Source organism: Aythya fuligula, chromosome 6 (genome assembly GCF_009819795.1).
Source record: "Aythya fuligula isolate bAytFul2 chromosome 6, bAytFul2.pri, whole genome shotgun sequence".
Classification (NCBI taxonomy): Eukaryota; Metazoa; Chordata; class Aves; order Anseriformes; family Anatidae; genus Aythya; species Aythya fuligula.
Window position 1 is genome coordinate 33,686,890 of NC_045564.1, and position 21,692 is coordinate 33,708,581.

Here is a 21,692-nt window from a genome sequence, read left to right on the forward strand (position 1 = left end):
TCATTTAAAAATGACATTGTGGTCAGGAGCAGTCATTATGATGGTGACATTACAGCTGCAGTTCATGAATTTGAGCCTAGCCATAGATGGTTTTGAAAATAAAGTTAGTCTATTGACGTGTGGCTAAGTGTTTTTTATTCTTCTGTGTGATTATATGAGGGCAGAAGGGAGAAAACTAGCAATTTCTTCACACTATATCTTCCCAAACATAAAATGCAGTCAGTGCCAGATTATCAATACCCAAATGATTGTCTTCATTGTCCTGCTGTTATGTTATCTTCATCCTATTGGTAGCTGCAAAAAAAGAAATGAGTATTCAGCTGCTTAAGGGAATATAGAAGAAACAGCCTTATGCGTGTGGTGTCATGTAAGAAATATTATGTGCAAGGTTCAAATGATTTATTGTAGTTACTGTATTTTTCTTGGAATTTTTAAGTAATTATGGCCAAATTACAATCCACAATTTTTTTTTTTTTTTTCAATTTTGACTCAGGTAACCAAAGTTTTTATTAACCAGGGAATGAAGAACATGTTTTTGAAAGGGATTAAGCAGTGAAATGATGAATGGAACTGTTTCCAAAGCATGCACATGAAGTGATATCATCTAGCTAAGGCTGATTTCTGCTCCATCGCTTCAACAGGAAAATAGCTATATTGCTGAAATGATTCGGCTTAGGCTCTATTATTTGCGGTGGCGCTTGACAGTTATGGAGTTGGAATTCAATTTCTTTCATCTAAAGCAGGTGTGCCTTAAAAAAATCACTCTGCCACTTCTGCATAACGCATGGAGATTGTTGGCTTCTTGCCTGAAAACGTTTCAGTGCACTTATCCCATTTTCATACAGCAGAAGTTGCCCATGAATATCATCTTGGTTTAAATACATGAGTGAATTTTCTTTATCCCAAAACAAGATAATAGATGATATGAAAAGCTTTATTTTATGCTAGCATATAGATTTAAGAACCCATTTTGAAGGGCAGTTTTATAGAAAGCTGTATTAGAAAGCACATAAAAATGTTGATATTAATTTATTATTCAGGGTAAGAAGAAAGGTGCTCCTTAATCTTGATATATCTGTATTTGATATGACAAGTTATCCTTGATATTAGCATCATGTATCCAAATGTTACTTCCCTCTCTGACTCTAAAATACTTTACCTTAGTTTTTGATAGTGATTTATCTGGGAAGCAGTTGTTTATTTGTGTATAGTACATGGCACATTTATTTTATATGAAAAGAGAGGGTACTTCTACAAGTGCCTGCTGGGGTTTAGACAGGTTTAGTTAGAGTAAAGATTTATTTTACATGGAAAAAACTGCGTGTAATATCTGGAAGAGTAATACATATTTTTGAGGTCAAATAAAAATGTTTGGGTTCATGCCTGTCTCATACTGCACATTTCCATGTCTGTATACATAATTATACTAAAATACATATTTTTACTTTAGATATATATATTCGTGTGTGTAAATGTATATACATATACATATGTATGTATATATATAAGATAGGAAGTGTAATGAAACATGAAATGCTGCAAATTTCCCGTACTGCTTCCTTTTGATAAAAATGTGAAAAACATTGGAACATATATATAGTACAAAACAGGACAGAAATTTCTAAGTATTCTTGCTACACAGACATGTCTGCAATCACCCAGAAACCCCATTGTGAAGGAGTATGTCAGATGAAGTCAAAACATATCAGAGAGGACTTTTTGGTTTCTTGTGGTCAAGAAACTCTTAAAAGAGCTAGAGAAGAACACTGTAATTTCCAGATCAGTTATTCTCTTAAGTCCTGTTTACTTATAGAAAAGATATAGAGGTATACAGATATACAGAGAAGATATATCATATAGATATATGAGCAAAGTAATAGTGATGTTAAAGTCAGTAACTGCAGCAAAGTGTTGCATAATATGAGAAAATGTTTATTTTAAAAAATATTGTGTTTTCAGGCTTTTCTGAAATCAATAGTATGTTATATATTTGGAAGTCAGTCACAGGATTCATTCACAGGGAATTCATAACCTGTTGCAGTTCAATTCACTGGTAAATTCCAGTGTTAAAAATGTCTGCTGTAAGGTTTGTCTTTTTTAATTATCATTTTCTGATGGGAGCTAGAGTTCTCACTACCTTTATGCCTAAGAATAAACATTCAACAGACAGGCAAGCCCACTGCATTAATTTTGAAACTGTTTTGGGGAAAATACAGCACCATGTTAGTTCATAGTGTAATATTATGTACCGTTTATATCTAACCAGATAACATTGTTTAGCTTAAATTAATTTTGTTGGCTTAATTAATGCTGTTACTTTAATCCATTTAGAAAGAAAAGATAAACAACAAGGAAAACATGATGGTATCAGATAAGACAACAGATGCAATATACCTTTCATCTTTCTGGAAAGCTCCCTATTGTACAAATGATGCAGTGATTATATTAGTTGCTGTTGGGACCCAGGTCAACGTTTTTGGTAGCTGTGGTTCCACTGGAGGAGAGGCCTGTTTAGTTTGGGTTTTTACTGGGTCACCCCTTCCAGCCATGAACAAATGGGCTGTAATGACTCTTTTGAAAGTAAAAGTCAGCAGGAGCATTTGTCTTCATGTCTGCCATGAAACTTGCTAAATTATCTGAATCTCTCAAGGAGTCAATACAAATTAAAAATACGCAAAAGGTTTCTAAGAGAGTGATTGCTATTCTAGCAAGTTCATTAGCCTTCTGAGGAATGCTTTTGGCAGGCTTTGTTTAGCAGAACTCCAAAACAAAGTAAACCAAAAATGTCAGAAAATGAATTGCAAATCACTTGGCAATATAGATGTGAGAACTAGGAGGTAGATGATGAATAATTTGGGAAAATGTATATTGTTCCTCCAGGAATTGTAACTGCACAAAAGGGAACGATACCAAAGATTACAGCAGAGAAAGGGGAATAACTTTATTAAACAAATATGGGCAGCCCAGCTTTTCCAAATGTACTGGCAAAACCAGACTCCAGACACTGTTTAGTTTGTAGAAAAAAGGAGTTCTGCAGTGAAGCTTTTTATTTCCAGCTCCCTGTATCTATCTTCTTAGTGTGTTCAGCCTATACTCTGAAAAATATATTGCCAAAATGAATCTTTCACTCTAATTTTGTGAGACTAAGTTAAGACCAGAAACGAAGTTCAAAGGAGGAAATCACTCTTCTGAACTGGAAAAAGGGCAATTACATTGCATCTCTTTCCCCAGGAAAGGGAGGCTGGCAAGACTGAGTTAGCCGCAGGTGAGGTCACCTAGAGCATCCCTTGTCAGCTGCTGCTGGGGGAAGGGAAGAGGCTGTCCAGCTCCAATTTAATCCACATTTCTTGACAAATTTTGCAGGCCGCTACTACTGTATTTTTCCCGCTATTTGAAGATTCATTACAGAAGCAGAGCAAAGCAAGAGTTTTAACTCCCATAGAAAAATATGGTGGTAAATCTAAGAAGAGAGGATTACAGATGACACAGGCAAGGCTAACGTGTTCAGTGCCTTTTCTGCAGTCTTCTCAGAAAGGTTAAATGTGACAAAATGCTTAACGTGATAGGAATTAGCAAGGGAACAGGAATTCAAGGGAAAGTAGGGAAGGAAGTGAGTATTTAGATTCAGGAAAGTAGGATTTAGGGCCTGTTTACAAGGTTAAATGACTGGGCAATAAACTGGGATTTAAACTGATGGTATTCCAGCTACTGTGCATTAACTCACCATATGGAAACTCTTAGCATGTAAGAGGAGCTTTACATGAAACAGCTTATCCAGGTCAGCGGGGCCTCATAAGGTTTACCCCAGTGTACTTAAAGATGTAGACAGAAATAGTCCCAATAAACATAATATATATCTTTAGATGAGAAAAACAGGAGAAGCAAGGGAATAACAGCTAAAGATTCAGACTAAGTTGGCATCTGGAAAGACACTAAGAAAGATTAATAAATAATCAGTTTATGAGCCTCTTAAGCAAAATATGGTTAGCAGCCACTCTAGCCACCATAAGCAGATACATTTTTATTTTGTTGGGGGCTTCAGACTTGGTGCAGATAATCATGCCAATAAGTCTGGGTTAGATGAACAAAGTAAGGGGGTAGGCCTGTCTGAGAAGCATTATCAACAAATAATTTTATCAACAGTTTGTTGTCAGTGTGGGTACTCATAGGCCCTGATTTTTCTACTATTCACTACTTTCATTAAAGTCTTAGGCAGAGATGTCACATCACATTTTTGAACGATATCACATTTGGAGACAGTGCAAGCAGGTTTAGAATTACTTTTTGACTTTTTTTTTTTTTTTTTTTTTTGATAAATGGGTGAAACAGTTGGAAATCCATAAGACAAAATTAAGTAAAGACAATAAAGACTGTGCTTACAAAAGAAAAGTCAACCACACAGATGCCAAATGGGAAATCACAGAATCACAGAATCACAGAATTTTCTAGGTTGGAAGAGACCTCAAGGTCATCGAGTCCAACCTCCAACCTAACGCTAACAGCCCTCCACTAAACCATATCCCTAAGCTCTACTTATGAGTGATAAGGTATCAACTCTACTTATGAGTGATAAGGTATCAACAGTGTGGAACAGCTGAGCTGGTTGCAGTGCTGTAGCAGAAAAAGGTAAATCTCCTGCTATAAAAGTATTAATGAGAGGCTTGGAGCCCCACGGGGAGGCAGTTACTGGGTGCTCAGCAGTGCTGGGACCCAGCTGCAGTGCTTCAGCAAGGATGGAGAGAAACATGCGAGAGCTTGGACAGGAGCAATAGAGAAATGAGTTCCATGCTTGGTTGGTTGTGTTTAGGAAAATGAGAGAAAATTTAGTAGTAGGAAAATTACAGTTTCTTTGAACCTGCAAATGTTATTCATAAAAGAACTGTGATGACTTTTCCCTATATCCACCAAGGTTACTCCAAGGAGTATCAGTTTTGCTTGTAACAGAGTGGGTTGATGTCCAGTATTAGGAAAAACAAAATTGTGGTATAATAATGTAGTTAAATACTTCAACAAATTACTTAGATAAACTATGAAATTTCCACAGTTGACAGGTTTGGAGAAGAAATTGATTTAAGCCTGATCAAATTGTTCGCTTATACCTGATCAAGTCCAATAAATTAACTCTTGGAAGGCCTATTATCCTAACATCTCTACAGTATTATGCATTAAAAACCCTTATGTTCACAATTTACTATAATCCATGCTAGTAAATAAGCTTTTGTATTTTAATATCTCTTATAATTTTGATTTTTTTGGAGGTGTAGCTTATTTGGTTGTATATGGTCATGTAATTTAAACTAGATGCCATTAAATCCATCAGTTTTATTACTAACTTTGATTCTAGCTCTAAGCAAGGCTTGCAGATTGAAGGAAACCTGTTAATTCTTTTTTATTCAGAATGGTTTCTTCCTCACATCAAAGCAATGCATGTTCACATCAGTGCAACCAATCAGTATTTCTGCAGAATAAGCCATGAAACTGAAGGACTGCTTCAAACAGTCCTAAAAAATGTGAGATGAATCATTGCTAGTGAGACCCATGTGTTTACATGTTTCATTGATGGCTTGGCATTTTGGGCCTACATAATATGCAAAGTCTTTTGCCACCTTCTTTTTCTTTCAGGACTGATTTACTGTGTAATAGGTTATTCAGGTGTAAAAGGAAGCCTGGTATTTGATTTAATATTTTCTGTGAAGTACAACAGAGTTCATTTGTGAACTGACAAATATCATACTTCACACATTCACACCTAGAATAATGCTCTACAACAATCCTGCTAATCCTCGTCTGGTTTATCAAAAAGGGCAACTCTTGACCTCCTGAGAAAAAGTTCCTTGGATATAAACACCTGCAGACAACAACTCCAGTTTATCTAGGAGTTATTCTTGCATCCTTATTCCTTATTCCTGCATCCATTCTACTTTTGTTAATTATTTGATAAAAAGCCCACCATGCTTTCCTATTCTACAGCCAACCCCTTTGATAGATTTTATACATATATATAGAAAATTGAAACACTTACTCATCTTATCTACATCAGCTGCATTTCACTATTGATATAGGGGCTGTAATTTAGTGTAGAGATGTACTTGTTAAGAAAATCCATACAGAACTTTAATTATGATATTAAAATCTAATTATCATTAGCAGAATAAAATGACTATCTGAAGAGATTTTCATGCTATATCTAATGCATAATGTAATTGAAATGAAAATATGTTGATTTTTTTTTTCCTCTAGCCTTTGTGTACAGGTAAATGAGAGGGCAAGCTGCCCTTCTGAAAGCTGGAGACTGGGAAAGTTGGGCCACTGGAGTGGGATAGGGCTGCATTTGCAGGAAGTGACTGTGTGGCCCCTGACAGTGGCAATCATATGAAATATTTTGGATGTTTGTGACTGTGGAAGGGAGAAAGTTCACTGGGAAAAAGGGTGTGCAGATTAGGAAAAAAAGTGGCGCTCACTCAAGTGTCTGTTATTCCCATTGAAAGGGTACAGGGATTTAGTCCCTGTGGCTCTGTCTGAGCATGTCTGGAAGCACCCGTTTGGTGGTGGAGCAGCAGGCACCAAAAAGGGCTCATGTGGAAAAGATTCTCTAAGGAAGTTACTTGGAGGAGAGAGGCAGATCCCGTCTTGGCCTGGAGAACTGTTTACTGTGCAGATGCTTAGTGGCTTTGGACAGGAGAACTGTATTAAGGATGACCCTCACTATCAAAATAGACACGGCTTTTGTATGTTTATATTTGAGGTATTAAACTATTACATGCAGAACTTGTGTACAGGGTTAGTTTGGCAGCTTAGCGGTCATTAAACTTCCTTTAAACTCCTTTATAACCTTTTTTACATCTTTCACAAGGTTATCAAGAACTTTTCCTATAAACTATTTCAGTTACATTCAGCTATTTTTTTCCTCCTTACTATAAGAATCCAATGGTTTTGGCTGATACCTTACCTTCTTTTCACATGCTGAGCCAGTGTAGCCACTTCTGCAAGCACAGACATTTGGTCTTATGCATCTGCTTCCAAATAGACATTTTTGCTCACAAATTGCTACAAGTGAAAGATAAAATTGTTTAGAAATACACTTTAAATGTTGTAATCAGAAAGGAAATACTCAGATGCTTTAAAAACTGATATGACAATGATATGACAAAATATATCATGGTTCTGTAGTTTCATATGATGGAGAAAAGGACAAAAAATACGTAGGCATTAAAAATGTGTGCCACAGGATTTTTCATGCTTATGTGTCTGTTACATTTACAGTTTTCTTTCTTTATCTCTTCTACACAATGATGGGGAAAGAGAAGAGTGCCAAAATAATCACCTTAGCTCAGCAGGAAATGGATCAGAGCAAGCCCTGATCTGGAAAGCCAGGATATGTTCTGGGCATCAGTGGTTGGGGCAGATTCGTGTCAAAATCGATTTGCTTTTGTTCCAATTGAAATAAAATAACAGCTGTTAAGAGATCCTTTCTTGTCTTGAGATGCAAAGATAGGTTAAATATTTACTCCCCAAAGTGATATTATTACAATAAATAAAAGGGAGAATTTTGTGAGTTGCATACTTCACATCTCTGGAAACAAGGGCATGTAATTTCACGGTCTCAAAGAATCAATAAAGGAATCAGAATAAAAGTTTTTAATCTTATCTAGAGTGCTTATAGAGTACATTTATTTGATGTAAATAATTTATCCATTTAAAGAAATTCTGTTACTGAAAGAATCAGGGCTTTTATTTTATTTTATTTTATTTTAGGAGATAAAATATTATCAACTGAATTACTCAAATTTCAACCATTTTTTCATGCTCAGTTCATACAGTTTATATTCTTATGACATTGTTTTGGCATAGAGGAAAGACAACAGCCAATTCATAGGCCACCAATTCAAGCAGAACATACACCCCTTAGTATTTTAATTAGATCTCATGAGTTAAGACTTATATAAATATTGCCAAATAAATATCAACAAGTGGATTATTATATTTTCTTGTCAGAGAGAGCCATATAGGAAAGCAGGTAGCCATGCACCATTAAGATCTGAATATAATGTATATGCCATTATATGTCAATAAAGCATAAGACATAAAGTATGTCTATGCTCCAATACCTATATGTATGCTCCTTCACTACTGAGCCAAGTATTTGGTCAGATATGAAAAAGTTTAATGTATCCCTACAAGGGGCTTTTTACAGAAAATCAACTTCAACAAATTCTGGGGATAAAGGAATGAATTCCAGGATTTGTTGGTCTTAGAATCTGATTTTGACACAAATTTAAGCTCATGCAAATTCTTTGTGGTTTAAGTGAGGGTTTGTGCTTTGGTCAAAACTGCTGACCCATACCATGTCTAGAAGAGGAACATGCTGTGGACCTGCAGGTGATCCTTTTCAAAAGCCAGCTGTGCCAGGTGGTTTTCTGTTGTAGGACTCCAGTGACCTGCAGCTAGCAGCTTGACTTCCTACTGTAAGAGCTAGTTGAAATACTTCTGCTATTTTAGAATTATAGAACCATAAAGTGGTTTGAGTTGGAAGGGAGCTTAAAGATCAACTAGTTTTGAAAAGCTATCTATCTTGAAAAGCTAAAAAGTGTCATTTTTGTTGAAACAAGAAGCAAACTTGGTTTTGTTATTTGCAGCTGTTTTATCTGTTGTAAAACAACCCCCAAGACCCACAATGGGCAGCTGCAAACTCTGAATTACTTTTGAGAGGGGGAAGCCCAAGTGTGATCCCAGCTGTGGACGGGGCAGAGGAGAAACGAAATCACACTGGATGTATAACAGCATACTGTTCATCTTCCAACTGCTTCCCCAGCTTTTCCATAGGCTGAAAGAACTCATATATAACTGGAAAAAATTTCACTCATTGGAAAAAAAAAAATAAAAAAAAGGAAAGAAAGAAAAAAGAGAAAATAAAACAACAAAACACTTTCCACCTTCTGCTAGTCTGTGCATTGACAGCAGAAGGGGCTCCTTGTGCCCACACCAGTTTTGTTCCACTGTATAGTAAGCTTTTGTTCTAGAAGAGAGAAAACTGTGTCTGATATTAGTACATATAATTTGATATGAACTTGGGCACAGGTAAAATGGAAATTAATTCTCCTTTCTTCTTTGTAGTGGATAAAATGAAGCCAGGTAAGGAAAAGAGAGGTAGACTTTTCTGGAGATCTCTAACTCTGCTAGGGTGTTCTGGTCTGCACTGGCAGAAAAACAGATGTTAGATAAGCTACCAGACTTTTTTTTTTTTTTTTTTTTTTTTTTTTTTTTCATCTGTAGTTACTTTGATTCTCAGATAATGCAAACAAAGAAAAAAAAAAAAAAAAAAAAAAAGGAAAAGATTCTCTACTTCTTTATCCTTTGCTACCTGCTTGTCTTTCCCTCTCCACCCACTGCTTCCTGCTGTAGTGCTCAGAAAAAACAAGAGCTCAGTTAGGAGAAAAGTTAAAAACATTTTGGAAGAAAATTGGAATTGAAATCACAGAGGATAATAACATAGCTGAAGTTCAAATGAATATTTCATAAATGTATTTACAAGGGATGCTAAGCCTCTAAACACTGAAAATGACACAGGCTATGTGTGCATTATCCTGTACAGATTCAGCACAGAAAGTCATTTAATAAGCTAAGCTTATGACAAAATTATAATCAATAAATGCCCATTACAGAAAGAGATTTATCCCTGGATGTTAAAAGAACAGAACTATAATTTGCATGCAAATGGCAATCGTTTTTACGATTTTTCTTTTTTTAAGGATTGAAAGGGTTACACAGAAAAGCTAGAAGCAAGCCTGTCTGACATGTTGTTCAAGACAGAGAGAGAGAGAAGGAGCAAGAATGTTGAGGAAATTATAAGGCTATAAGCTTGACACTTATAACATGCAAATAAAGAGAAGATATTCTGAAGGGCAAATGAGAAGGCAGTATGGGTTCAATAATATTAGAACAGAAGATAGCAGTATGAATTTTAATGACGAAGATCCTTCACAACTATAACCTTCTTATACTTTATAATTAATTATTAGAGTTATACCTTGATCCTGCACTCTGATCCTTAAACAACTGCTTCATATCTCTGGCCAGAAGCCTTATGACTTTGCTGGGTTGTGTTTTGGCTAAATCTACCAGGGTAGTCAGATTGTACCATTAGGTCTTCACTGCTTTGGTCTAATATTTCTTTTTGAGCTCAAGAAAAAGGGAGATGTGAGCTAACAGTGAAGGATGCAGGGGGAACCCACGGGCATGGAGCTTTAGAATGGGTGTCTGAGCTCAGATGGGAAGGAGATAATTTTTCGTGAAAACATGGTGATCCTGCGATACTGTTCCTGTGTTTTCCAAGAGGGAATTTTTAGAACATTTGTGCTGCTGTTATGAAAGTTAACGAGGGAGTCGAAGAGAAAAAATCTTGTAATGGAGGGAGCCTAATCTATGGAGCTGCTACTTTCTCTGGGTAAGGCACATTGAATATTTCAAATGACATTTTTTTTTAACCTGTCTTCCTGAAAGGTAATTTCCTTACATTTGCAATACTGTCTGAGACTTGACCATTATTCCTTGTTCTATGACCGTCTATGGCCATAAAGTCATAGGTATTTATCAAAGATAATGTGTGTATTCCACTGTACACCGTATTTGTTGGGACAAATGACCTATTTTATTGATTCTCTTTCAGAAGCTATTCTGTGCAGTTACAGATGAGTGGGGAAGAAAACTATTCTCTCGACTGACCTCTTTATTTACAGTCTGATAAAAGAGAACTATTGCATTTTATCCATTACTGCTGAAACAATGTCTCCTGAAAGTCTCTTAACCTACTCTTACTCTTGCCAAATTCTGCAGTGCAGCGGTTGCCAGAGACTGGTAAAACTGTAAGAAAAACAACCTGCACAGGCATCTCTGCAATGTCACTGCGAGTTTGACTGATCATAACATTGAGAAATTTGTAGTTCACCAGATTAAATGGAAATGCAATTTCATTGCACATCATTGCAAAAGAGGCAAAGTTTTTGCTTGCATGATTGCTCCTCCAACATGCAGCAGACTCATTCCAAATCAGATACAAGCTCCACAACTTGTGTTGCTACACCTGACCACAGAGTTCAATCTTGATCTCTGAAGCATTTTCAAAATACTTAAGAGATATTTTTTTTTTCTGACTTGGACAGTGGCAATCTTCATTGCAAAAGAACTGAAAAAAAAAAAAAAAAAACACAAGATAAATTCTCAGTATTTGTCCATTGTCTCTTTTGGTGGCTTAATGGCCTGCTTTGGCTAGCTGTCTTGGTACAGAGGACTGAAACACTTTTTTTTTTTTTTTTTTTTTTCTTTCTGAGAAATGTCTAGAAAAGAGTAACAGGAGTTCCTATAGATCCGTTGGTTTGGTCACCCTACCAGATATGTGATAGGAAGTTAGTGAGGAAAAATGGTGTTCAGTGTGGGGATGCAACCTGCATCTACATTCCCATCTCTGCCATCTCGATAAGGGCAGTTGCACGAGAGCATGGGCTGAAAACAAAGAATGAAGCTGGGGTTATCTACCTTCCTCCTACACCTGAACAAGTCCCAAAGTCACAAACCAGCCCAAATTGCTTCTGAACAAGGGTGGCACTGCGAGGACTCATTGAGTTCAGATACATACATTTTTTTGTCAAAGTACAAAACCAGACATGCTTTTAGGGGTTATACTTTCATGCAAAACTTTATATGTAACATCTGTGAGGATGAAGACTTTCTGTTTCTCCTGGTATCTCCCTGCCTCATTGTGAATACCCTGGAGCAACATTATAAGACCTAGCCATCTGCTCTCTGACAATAGTCTTCTCTCTTTCTGTTTAAAAAATAGTGAAATTCCAACCACTTGGTGATTATTTGGGTTTGCTGTGAGACCTAGGAGTTTCGGACAGCTCCTTTTGGACAGAGAGCTGATTTAATTGCCCACTCCAGTGGCGTGGGAAGAAATAGTAAAAACAGAGTGGTTATCAACTGAACAGATCTGAAGGAAAGTTTCAAAGGAGCTGATTAAATAGATTAAAATAATGCCCAGGCTTGTGTGTCTGCATAGTACAGCAGAAATTGGTAATGATAGTAAGTCTTACTTGCCTTGCGCAGGAGCAAGCACGATTTGCTTATTTATTTAATAAACTGAACCAGGGATATGTTATCAACTAATAAATAACTTTAAACATTACAATGTTTGGACTAGAAGACAGCTGGTGCAAAGAAACAATTACACAACCATTGGGATTTAACTGACAAAAGATTTCCATAAGTAATTATGCTTTCTGAGTGTGAGAGGAAAGGAAGATTACCCTTTAAAGGGGATAATGCCTTGATATTTTCTTCATGCCCTTTTACTGTAAAGCTAATAACATGCACACACTGAAGCGACCCTGTATAATGGCCAATAATGGGGCTCTTCCTATTCCAGCTTTTTCAGTCCCTGCATGTACAAAGCCACCTCAATGGTCACATCGAATGCGTAGGGCTTGCGGGATTGGGCTCCTAGGTTAACAGGTACCTGGTGTCTTCCTGTGCTAATGCCATCTGGATATGCTGAAGAGGACACTCCATTTTCTTTTGTCCCTGACCCCTCTTTTTTATTTAGTCTTTCAAATCATTGAGTTTAAAACCTATTAATATTGTCTGGCAAATCGAGCTCAGCATTTGCGTAAGTAAAGGTTGTCAGTTCTCTTCCTCACACGGATGTTGAGTCCAGAAATGTCTTTGAAAATAATAGTTTTACTGACAGCATACGACAGTTCTGACAAATAAGAGGCAGATTTTAGGTGCCAATCATCTTATGGTTGACTTTTACATGTAGTGTAAACACAGTAGAAGAGTTAATGTGTAAAGATCTCTGGTGCAACACGTGTGGCTACAAGACTGTCATAATTAGAGCAGCACTTACGGGTCTGGCACAGCATTCCTACCCATCCTTCAGAGCACTCACAGATGTTTGGACCTATACATTCACCACCGTTCAGGCATTTCTGCAGGCAAACAGCTGAACAGATTGACATGAAACAAGTGAGAAGATGTAAACAACATATCCAGACGTTCAAAATATGCCTGAAAGAGTGACCTGCTCAGTTTCTTTTCAAATGGCTAATTTCCAAAGGAATGCATGTGCTCTATTCATCAGATAATTTGTGTGTAGGATTCTTTGATATTTACTTCTTTCTTAAGATATCTTTGATGACTGCCTACTGGTAGCTTGGCTATTTCTAACATTCAGCTCACTATCAGTTAAGAATACTCCCCATATGATATGTTCATATGGTATATTCCTATGTGTTATATGCATATAATGTGTTCCACATTATAAGTAAATTGAATTGCATAGTAGGTTTTCATACGTTCAGTGTATATATTATTTATTCAGAGTTTCCAAAAAAGTGAGAGACACAGACTTCCTGCAGAATTTCTGAAGAAATTATTAATATTATAATTTCAAAACACTGGTTCCGAAATCATATTTACTACCAGGACCCAAAGGGTAAAACTCCAATATTTTAATCTGGTTTGCATACAGTATATCATCTGGATTATAAATTTATTCAGTTTATCTGTCAACATCATGGTAATGAATAACCACATAAGGAAAAATACTCCTTGAAAATATTTTAGGGTGAGAGGTTTTCTTTTTTTAATGATAGTTTTATGTAAGAGTAGTCAGATATGGTAGAGTTACAGAGTGAGAACACATCTTTCTTGAAATTGTGCACCAAAATGTATCTGGTGACCTTGAGAGTATATCAGTTTGGAAGGCTTTATAGCAAGCTTTAAATAGTTCTGTATTTTGAAATATATGGCATTTCTCTGTAAAATATAACAAAATATGTGAAGCTGTTAAAACATAAAATAAATGCTTCAAGTTTAATACTATAAAAATGAATTTCCATAACAAGATGTGTAACAGACAGCTGAATGAAGCAGAACCAGGGTTCCCCTACACAGCTTTTTTCTTTGCATGCATCAAATGTTTATAGCATTTTGTATTGCTTGTGCTTAAAATTGTTTTTCTTCAAACTGCTGAAGGAGCAAAATGAATTCTATGCACTATATTGTTTTTTATTATTAAAAGAAGATTACAATTGATGTTGACTGGCCTAAGTAATAAGCAATGATCTGTTTGATGGGCAGTAGAAATGCTTACGTTTATTACAGTGTTTCCCTCTCCAACCAGATGGGCAGTCACAGACATTTGGGCTTACACACTTCCCTCCGTTCATGCACATGGGATCACAGACACCTGCAGATACATATCAAATGAAGAACATGGCAGCTGGGAAAAAAAGGAAGATTTTACTAGAGACTTATAAACATCTTTTCATAAGGTTTGATTGGTCATAATAATAATAAAAAAAAAAAAAAAAAAGCAGGAAAGTAATTTGGATTTGAGAATCTAAGACTCAGAGGCTTGGTATCTCCCATACATCCTTCTGGAATATGTTGAGCTTTGTGTAGAAGGTCTTGGTTAATCTCCAGTAAAAGCTGCCTCATCAGACACATGAGAGACGAGTTACTTACAAGGATTCTCAGATAAACAAGTAAGATTTTTTTTTCTTTGATTTTTTTTTTTTTTTTTTTTTTTTTTTTTGTGGCAGCTATGGACAGACCAAATGCTAGTTAAAGCATTAAAGGGTTTCCAACCCTTCCTGGTTGGAAAACAGATTCTCAGATGTATATTTGGATAACAATGGGCTTAATGGGATAGATTGGCTTCAGAAAATTTGTGTAACATCTTTGTGCTCAATTAAACTTAAAGACTAAGTAGACATTTTTGCACTAGTAGTTGTTAAGGTACTTACCTTTTTATAATACTGATTCATATGAGTAAGATGCAAAAGCTGAGTTGTTCCTTCAACCAGAAGAAACCAGACAAGTTTCTGTTAGATTTAATTGAAAATCCTATTGCTAATTTTTGCATCTGACATCAGGCCCTGTATTTTTCAACACCCAACAGTAAGATCTCACTGTTTTGGCAAATCAAACATCTGCAGTCTGAACACAACGAATGCTGTGACTGCGATGCTTTGAGATAGGAAAATGTGGTAGATGCCACATGCATGTACCCAAAGTCCTCACCAGCTCTTTCTCCTTGCCTGTCACAGTAACTCAGGGGAGGACCTATAAGAGGTGCTGCAATTTAGAGACATGACAAATGCTGTTGTGATGGAATGATTTGCCTCTTACATGGAAGGTGTTTGTATTTGATAATTGAGTGGAAGAAAAGGAAGCTGTGTTAACTAGCAATGGTTGGATTAGAGAATGAGAGTCAGGAGTCTGGCTGAGGCTTGGAGTGGAATAGCTTCTGCCATTTTCAAGCTTTGTGGGCACAATGGGATTTTCCAGTGTCCCATTGCTGTTAGCAGCAATCATCATCTCCCTGTGTGCGGAGCAACAAGAGAACTTGCTCTTCTATTGGGAGCAGGCTACATGTTCTGCAGGTACTGAGGGGGCTGGCAGCTAAAATGTAGCACTACAGTACCTTTAGGCTTTTTTTAGCCTTAAGGTTGTGCTGACTTTTGGCACATCAGCAGTAAGATGACAACTTGAATAGTGATGCTGTAGTAATTCTGGCTTTCAAGACATTTCTACTTACAGGGCTCTGAAAGTATCAGAACCCACCCCACAGCCACAAAATAGGAGTTATGTTCGAAAAATGGCATGCAAAAAAACATCAACTGTTATCTGAAGGGAGAATAACCTTCTGTTCCTCACTTAGGTATATGATCAGGTATCTTTAGATAAGCAGATTTAGATACCTTAATTATTTCCCTGAATAATTATGAACATTAATAATATGATGCACAGAATTATTGCTTTTGTAGGTCTTTGTGTCCTGGTCACTTGCTCTATTCCTTTGGCGCAGATACTGCTGCACTGGCAGCTTTTAGAGCCACATGGCTGCTCTTGTTTGGCTGCTACATTTGCGGTTTGCTCTGTGCCAACGCTCACAGATCTCAGCACAGTGACCTGTCCTCAGGCAGGTCAGATTTACCCATAGTTACTGAAGGCTGCTAGGATTCAAGCCCTTAAACTGTCACCCTCTTTGCCCTTTTTTCTTCACCTCTTCTGATCCATGCTATAATCTTTGCTTCTGCTTACTAAGGCTAACAGGGATCTAGAGTTCTTGCTGACCCATCAAAAAGTCTTGCAACACTCATCAAAACCTAGATGAGTTCAAAGAGTTATGGCAACCATAACTCTGAATTCATCTTCCCCCCCCTCCCCCCCCCCCTTTCTTTTTCTCCCCCTTTTCATCTCACATCATCAATAAGGCTTCTGTCCCCCAGCTGTATATTGGGTATATGTGTATATTGTATATCACCCCAAATCATAAAATTTGGATCTAGATTTCAGATGACCCTAAGCTTTGTGACATTCAAAGACCATAATGCACTCATGGCTAATCTGCTTTCCCAAGACCATCATGTTGAAACCCAAGAATTTCATCTGGAGATCAGAAGAGACTGTCTTCCTCTCTTCACCAATACAAAATGAAGCCAAGAAAAAATAACTAGAAGCAACTTAATACTTGTTTAAACAGGGATTTCTATTTTTTTTTTTGTCCCTTAACTTTTTAATGTGCTTTTTACCTTATACAAAAAAATTGCACTTTAAGATAATGCTAGTGGTTTTGTTCTGATATCAGACTTTAAAAAATTCTGTGACAACGGATGCTTCCTTCAATTACAGGGAATGAAACTGTTGTGCTTTTTGATTCAGTTTTGGTTTTCAGTTTATGCATAACTGAGCTTGTTCCAGCTCAATTTGCATTGTAATTCAGTAAAGCTTTACGTAACGTGGGAGGTCCAGTCTTGGCCTGAGTAAAACATGAGAGTTCAAACTGATTTTCAACTTGGGATCTGTTTTTGTCTTTGTTCAACTGCCTTACAAATGAGCAAGTAACCATGAAAGTATAGCACTAACTTCTTTTACATTGCTTATCGCTTACGGCATCTCTCACTTAGGCAATAAATCCAAGGGAGTTCAATTCCAAGTTAACTGAGGGAAGTACTTAAGTGGGAAATTGAGGATCGGGGCCAAGCTTGCTCTGCTTTGGAGGGGGCAGTTTTGGCTCTTTGCCCTGCTGGGCAGACACTTTCTTGTCTTTTCAAGGAATTCAGAAGGCACCTTTATGTAAACATATGCCATGTTGTCTCTTCCCCTTTTTCTGTCTGACATCTCTACCTTGTTCTACCTTTCTTTAACTTTCTGAAATACACTCCCATCTCAATACCCATCAGGCACACTTCAACATTTGTTGATTATAACTAGTTTTGATCCTTTCTAGTCCCAGTCCTTGGCCTCCGTGGAGGAGCTCCAATTTCAAAATAGCAAACAAAAATGTTACAGCCTCTCATAGGAAAACTAAATAAATTATCAGACACTAGGAGAGCAAATCAAATTATCGTAAACCTCCCAGGCACTGGCATGACTTTGTAAAGACTTACCTTTCTTTATTCTCCCCTCCCCTTGAAAAATGCCTAGCATCTTGACCCAAAGACAACAGTGGTTTGATAGGTTTTCCACCTGCCTTGGGAATGAGCCTTAATGGAACTCATGTAAACACGTTTGTGTCTTCCCTTTGTTACAGTTTGATAGGGCATATCGCTGGGGTTGGAGGGGGCCTTCCTCTACCTAAATATCCTGGGTGCAAGCTTACTGGCAGTCAGCAGGCATTGCTAAAGCCCTAATCCCATTCCCCACGGTGTTAACGTCAGCATTTCTGTGCTCTTCAGTAAGAACTGAAGCACCAAATTTCATATGCAGCAGTGTTACTCAATGCTGTAAAGGGTGTGAAGGCCACAGTTTAAAACTAGAAAGGATTTCCATGACATTATGCTTTCTGAAACTGGGAAGTTAGATAAAGTAAGCCTATGTTGAAGTTGATAATGCAGGTTAAAGAAAAAGCATGATTACACGCTATATTTCAGGTGAGGGTTGATTTTGATAAGGTAACTAGGAGCTGCAGGTTTCAAGATAAAACACGGGTGTTGCACGGAACATCATACAAAATGTACACAATTCTTCTATGTACTGAAAGGGACTCACGAGTTGCTAAATTCTCTGTTTTATTTAACAGCTATTTCCCTTTGATGGCTTTAATGCATTTTGACCTTACAATAACTTAAAATTTCCTGTGACCCTTTTAATAGCTTATCCCTTCGAGGCTGACTTTACCCCATTAAGTGCTTCTTGCAACTCTTTTTATCAGCCTCCACAGAACTCCATAGCTAGCAGTTCAGCCCTAATGTCCTTACAGTAACCAGACCTCCCACTTTGTCAGCCAAAGGCAATAATTTTTCTGCAAAATATATAATTCCAGAGATTACTAAAATTCTAAGGAAAAATAAAAGCAAAAGTTAAATATTGCCTCTAAAGTCTAGTAGGTCCTCCTGGTGTAAGTAGCATCAGCAATGGACACCTACAATTCCAGTGTCTTCCTTTGTCTGCACTTCTTGCAATAAATTTACAATAAGCTTTCCCTTAAAACATGCATGATATTAAGCAAAATATCCCCGCTATGCAAAGAGGGGCCAGTGGTGAAGCTAAGCAGTGGGCATGCTTTGCTTCACGGCATATACTACAAGCAATTGGGAGTAATCTCTTGGTCTAACAATCACAGTATTAGCCAGCAGTAGCTGCTGATCAGTTTACAGTGATTAGAAGGCAGATGTTTCCTTCAGACTCCCATTGCCTCTGTGGATTAGCAGACAAAAAACTTTTGCGGTTGAACCTTAGCCACCTTTTGATGCATGTACCCCATTGCACCTTTCCTAGCTAGAAGTGGATGATAATAAGGAGTGAAAGCCTTGTAATTTTGTTGAAACTGGAGAATCTTCATCACCACCCTTATAACATCAAAGCAGAGGGAATATTAAATCAGGCTTCTAAAATCTTGGCAGAAAGGGATTTTATGCAATGTTTCAGTAATATGTTGTGTTGCAGCTGAACATCCATGTCCTTCTCTGACAATGAGAGTGCACTGATGATTTCTTTCTGAATCAAGAATTACCTGTCATCATGCATCCCAAGTCATGCTGCTCATGAGGAGACAGTGTGTCACACTGCAGTGATGATTAGAAGATGTAGTTTTCAAGACAACTTTTCTCTTTCTCTTTTTTTTTTTTTTATTTTTATATATATCTTTTATTATTTATTTTTCCTTTCCCCTTGCTTGTAGAAGCTGATAAAATTGACCTGCTTCTGGGTGCATTCTGCCTTTGGATGGAAGAGAGAAAATAGCCTCAAGCGGTAACATCTGTGTGGGCCAGCTAAGGTAATGCATCAGGCTACAGCTTCACTGACAAAGAACACAGAAATGTAGCCAAAAGAACACCTACTGGTAGATATATACTTCAATGTACCCTTTGTCACCATCCCTATGCTGTCATTTGTACGTGATTCATAGGCACTGCTTTTATTTCTGGCTGGGGTTGGTTTTGGACTGACTACTCTGTGGCTCTAGCGCATATTTGTACTTGCTCTCTCAATGGCTCTTTTGAGGAGTAGGAAGCTTGATCAGTCACAGTTTTGGCTTTTGTGTGTGTACATGTTGTTTTAATGTTCGTTTTCTGCTTTCTGCTCAGTGGTTATCTTGATGTGGTGTGACATTCTCAAAAACATAGAGCTGTAGCTGGGGAGATACAACACAGGAAGGATACAGAGCAAGGGACAGATTTAAAACTAACACCGACTGGTCTTGTCAGGAAAACACAGATGACAGAAGTCAAGCTGAGAACAAAAATGAAACCAGTAGATGTGAAAGCAGTTGGTTTCTGTGTTAAAACTGGCACTTCTAGTCCTTTTCTAAAGTTTATAGGTAATATACATCACCTATTGATAAAACACCAGAGGGGGGACAAGCTCAGTGCCAGGAATGCGACAAGCTTGCAAATGTAGCCTTGTAGTAGAGGGATGTTGATGAACTTCTTCATAGGAGGAGAACTGGAGGGCCAGGTCAGCAGTTTCACAAAATAACACAGTTCAACTGATCGGCTGGAAGAAAGGTTCCACTTCTCTCTGGATGCATCATGCAGCTCAGCAGCACCGCTCAAATGAAACATTATCCTGAGTGCAGTAAGGAAGGGATTGGCTGGATGCTTCCAGGCTCTGAATAAAGATTTGATCTTGCTGAATGATCTTTAGTCCTTTGAAGAAATGAATCACAAAACCAGTGTGTTCTGGCCAAAGAGGGGATTTCTAACCCAGGGCACCATTACATGGATTCTACTGCCCTGACAGCAGCCAGAAACTAGTCAAGGTAAAAAATGTCATTCTGCACTTTAGAGGGTATAACTGATGCTCAACAGATCATTAGTGAGATGGATGTAACAATATATCTGCTGCTGTGAAGGTCCCGAATGCACATGGCTCTGAAAAACATGTTATAGATTTGGGACACTAGCAATTTCTAGTCCCTTTTTGTCTGTTCCAAGGGCAGTCAGGATCTAGTTTTGCATGTGTTAAGTTTTAGGGATGTATGTTTTTCCAGAGCTTGCTTTTCTCTGAAATTCGCCATTTGTGTTGATTTGGATTTGTAAATCATGAGCTTTCTGTCCAAGCTCTGCCAAACTGACTTCAGATATGTGATCAAATGAGTATCAGTAATTATAGCCTTAGATTAAATTTTAAGAAGTAACTTTTGTCATGTAATAAAAGTTTGCAATTTTTGTGCAAGATGCTTCTAAAATTTGGATCCTTAGCCTTATAAAGCCACCAATCATTCTGAGGTTTGTTCATCCCCATTTCTTGCTTCACGTATCTCTGACAGAGATGCAAAGCACTTCTTCAATAAATTACCTTTCTGAATAGTAAAAATAATCTGGTAGAAACCTCGGAGGGATGCAGTGCAGGAGAACAAATTACTACAAGACACAGAGGGAGCTGTAAATGTAATTGTGATGGGTGTCGTGACAGTTTGCATTTATAATATATTCACATTACCACACAGCTATAGCAATATGAGTTAGTTTGCATGACCTAGCACACATTTCAAAAGAAAAAATTGGTCTGAAAAATTATAGGCCGTATAGACAGCAGTATGACGCCAGTGCTTTGCTTAATTGCGTCTGGTCTTTGTTCTGATGTGTACGCTGATATACCTATGGGGTTCTTTAGAGTTATTAAAGCAGGAAATAAATCTAATTCAGGTATTAAATCAGAAAAGAAAATGGGAAAAATAATGGACACTGGATGGCCAAACTGCTGAGATGCTATACTAAACTGTGAGTGTCGGTACACAATGTACTGGGGTCCTGTCTGCACTGCTATGTTGCTCCCATCAGATGACACAATTTTCTACCAGTAACAGAGGATCCTGGTCTCTCTGTCTTTATTTTCAAATGATTCCCTGCCAGCGTGTGGTGGGCAAGACTCTTAAAGCTCAGGACATTGTGGAAACTAATAACGAATTGCCACTCTGATTCAGAGAGGGGACTCTCCACTCTATTTGGGCTTAAATATTTCTCCCTCTGGGTGCCCCAATCTTCACTTTTCCTATTGTCTCTTACCAGGAGAAACTCCTAGAAGTACTATGGTAAGATGGTTGAATATGTGCAAAATATTTCAGCATCTTTCAGAATGAAAGCCACCATAAACAAAATAAGCATCTGCAGCTGTGCATGAAGTATATTTGGGGAATATACTGCTAGGAAATGTCAGGTTTTGAGAATATTAGCAAAACCTTC

The 21,692-nt window shown here is 37.5% G+C and overlaps 1 protein-coding gene across 1 annotated transcript in view; it reads right to left on the reverse strand.

Annotated features, from left to right (window-relative positions):
* Nucleotides 1-262: 262 nt before the first annotated feature.
* Nucleotides 263-21,692, reverse strand: part of LOC116490673 (von Willebrand factor D and EGF domain-containing protein-like) — a 141,100-nt gene continuing 119,670 nt past the window's right edge. Inside the window, exons 25-28 of the mRNA XM_032190065.1 lie at nt 14,150-14,245; nt 12,902-12,997; nt 6,950-7,047; nt 263-294 (exon numbers count right to left, since the gene is read on the reverse strand). Coding sequence (XP_032045956.1) covers nt 280-294; nt 6,950-7,047; nt 12,902-12,997; nt 14,150-14,245 — 305 coding nt within the window. The 3' untranslated portion in view covers nt 263-279. The remainder of the gene's footprint in view (nt 295-6,949; nt 7,048-12,901; nt 12,998-14,149; nt 14,246-21,692) is intronic.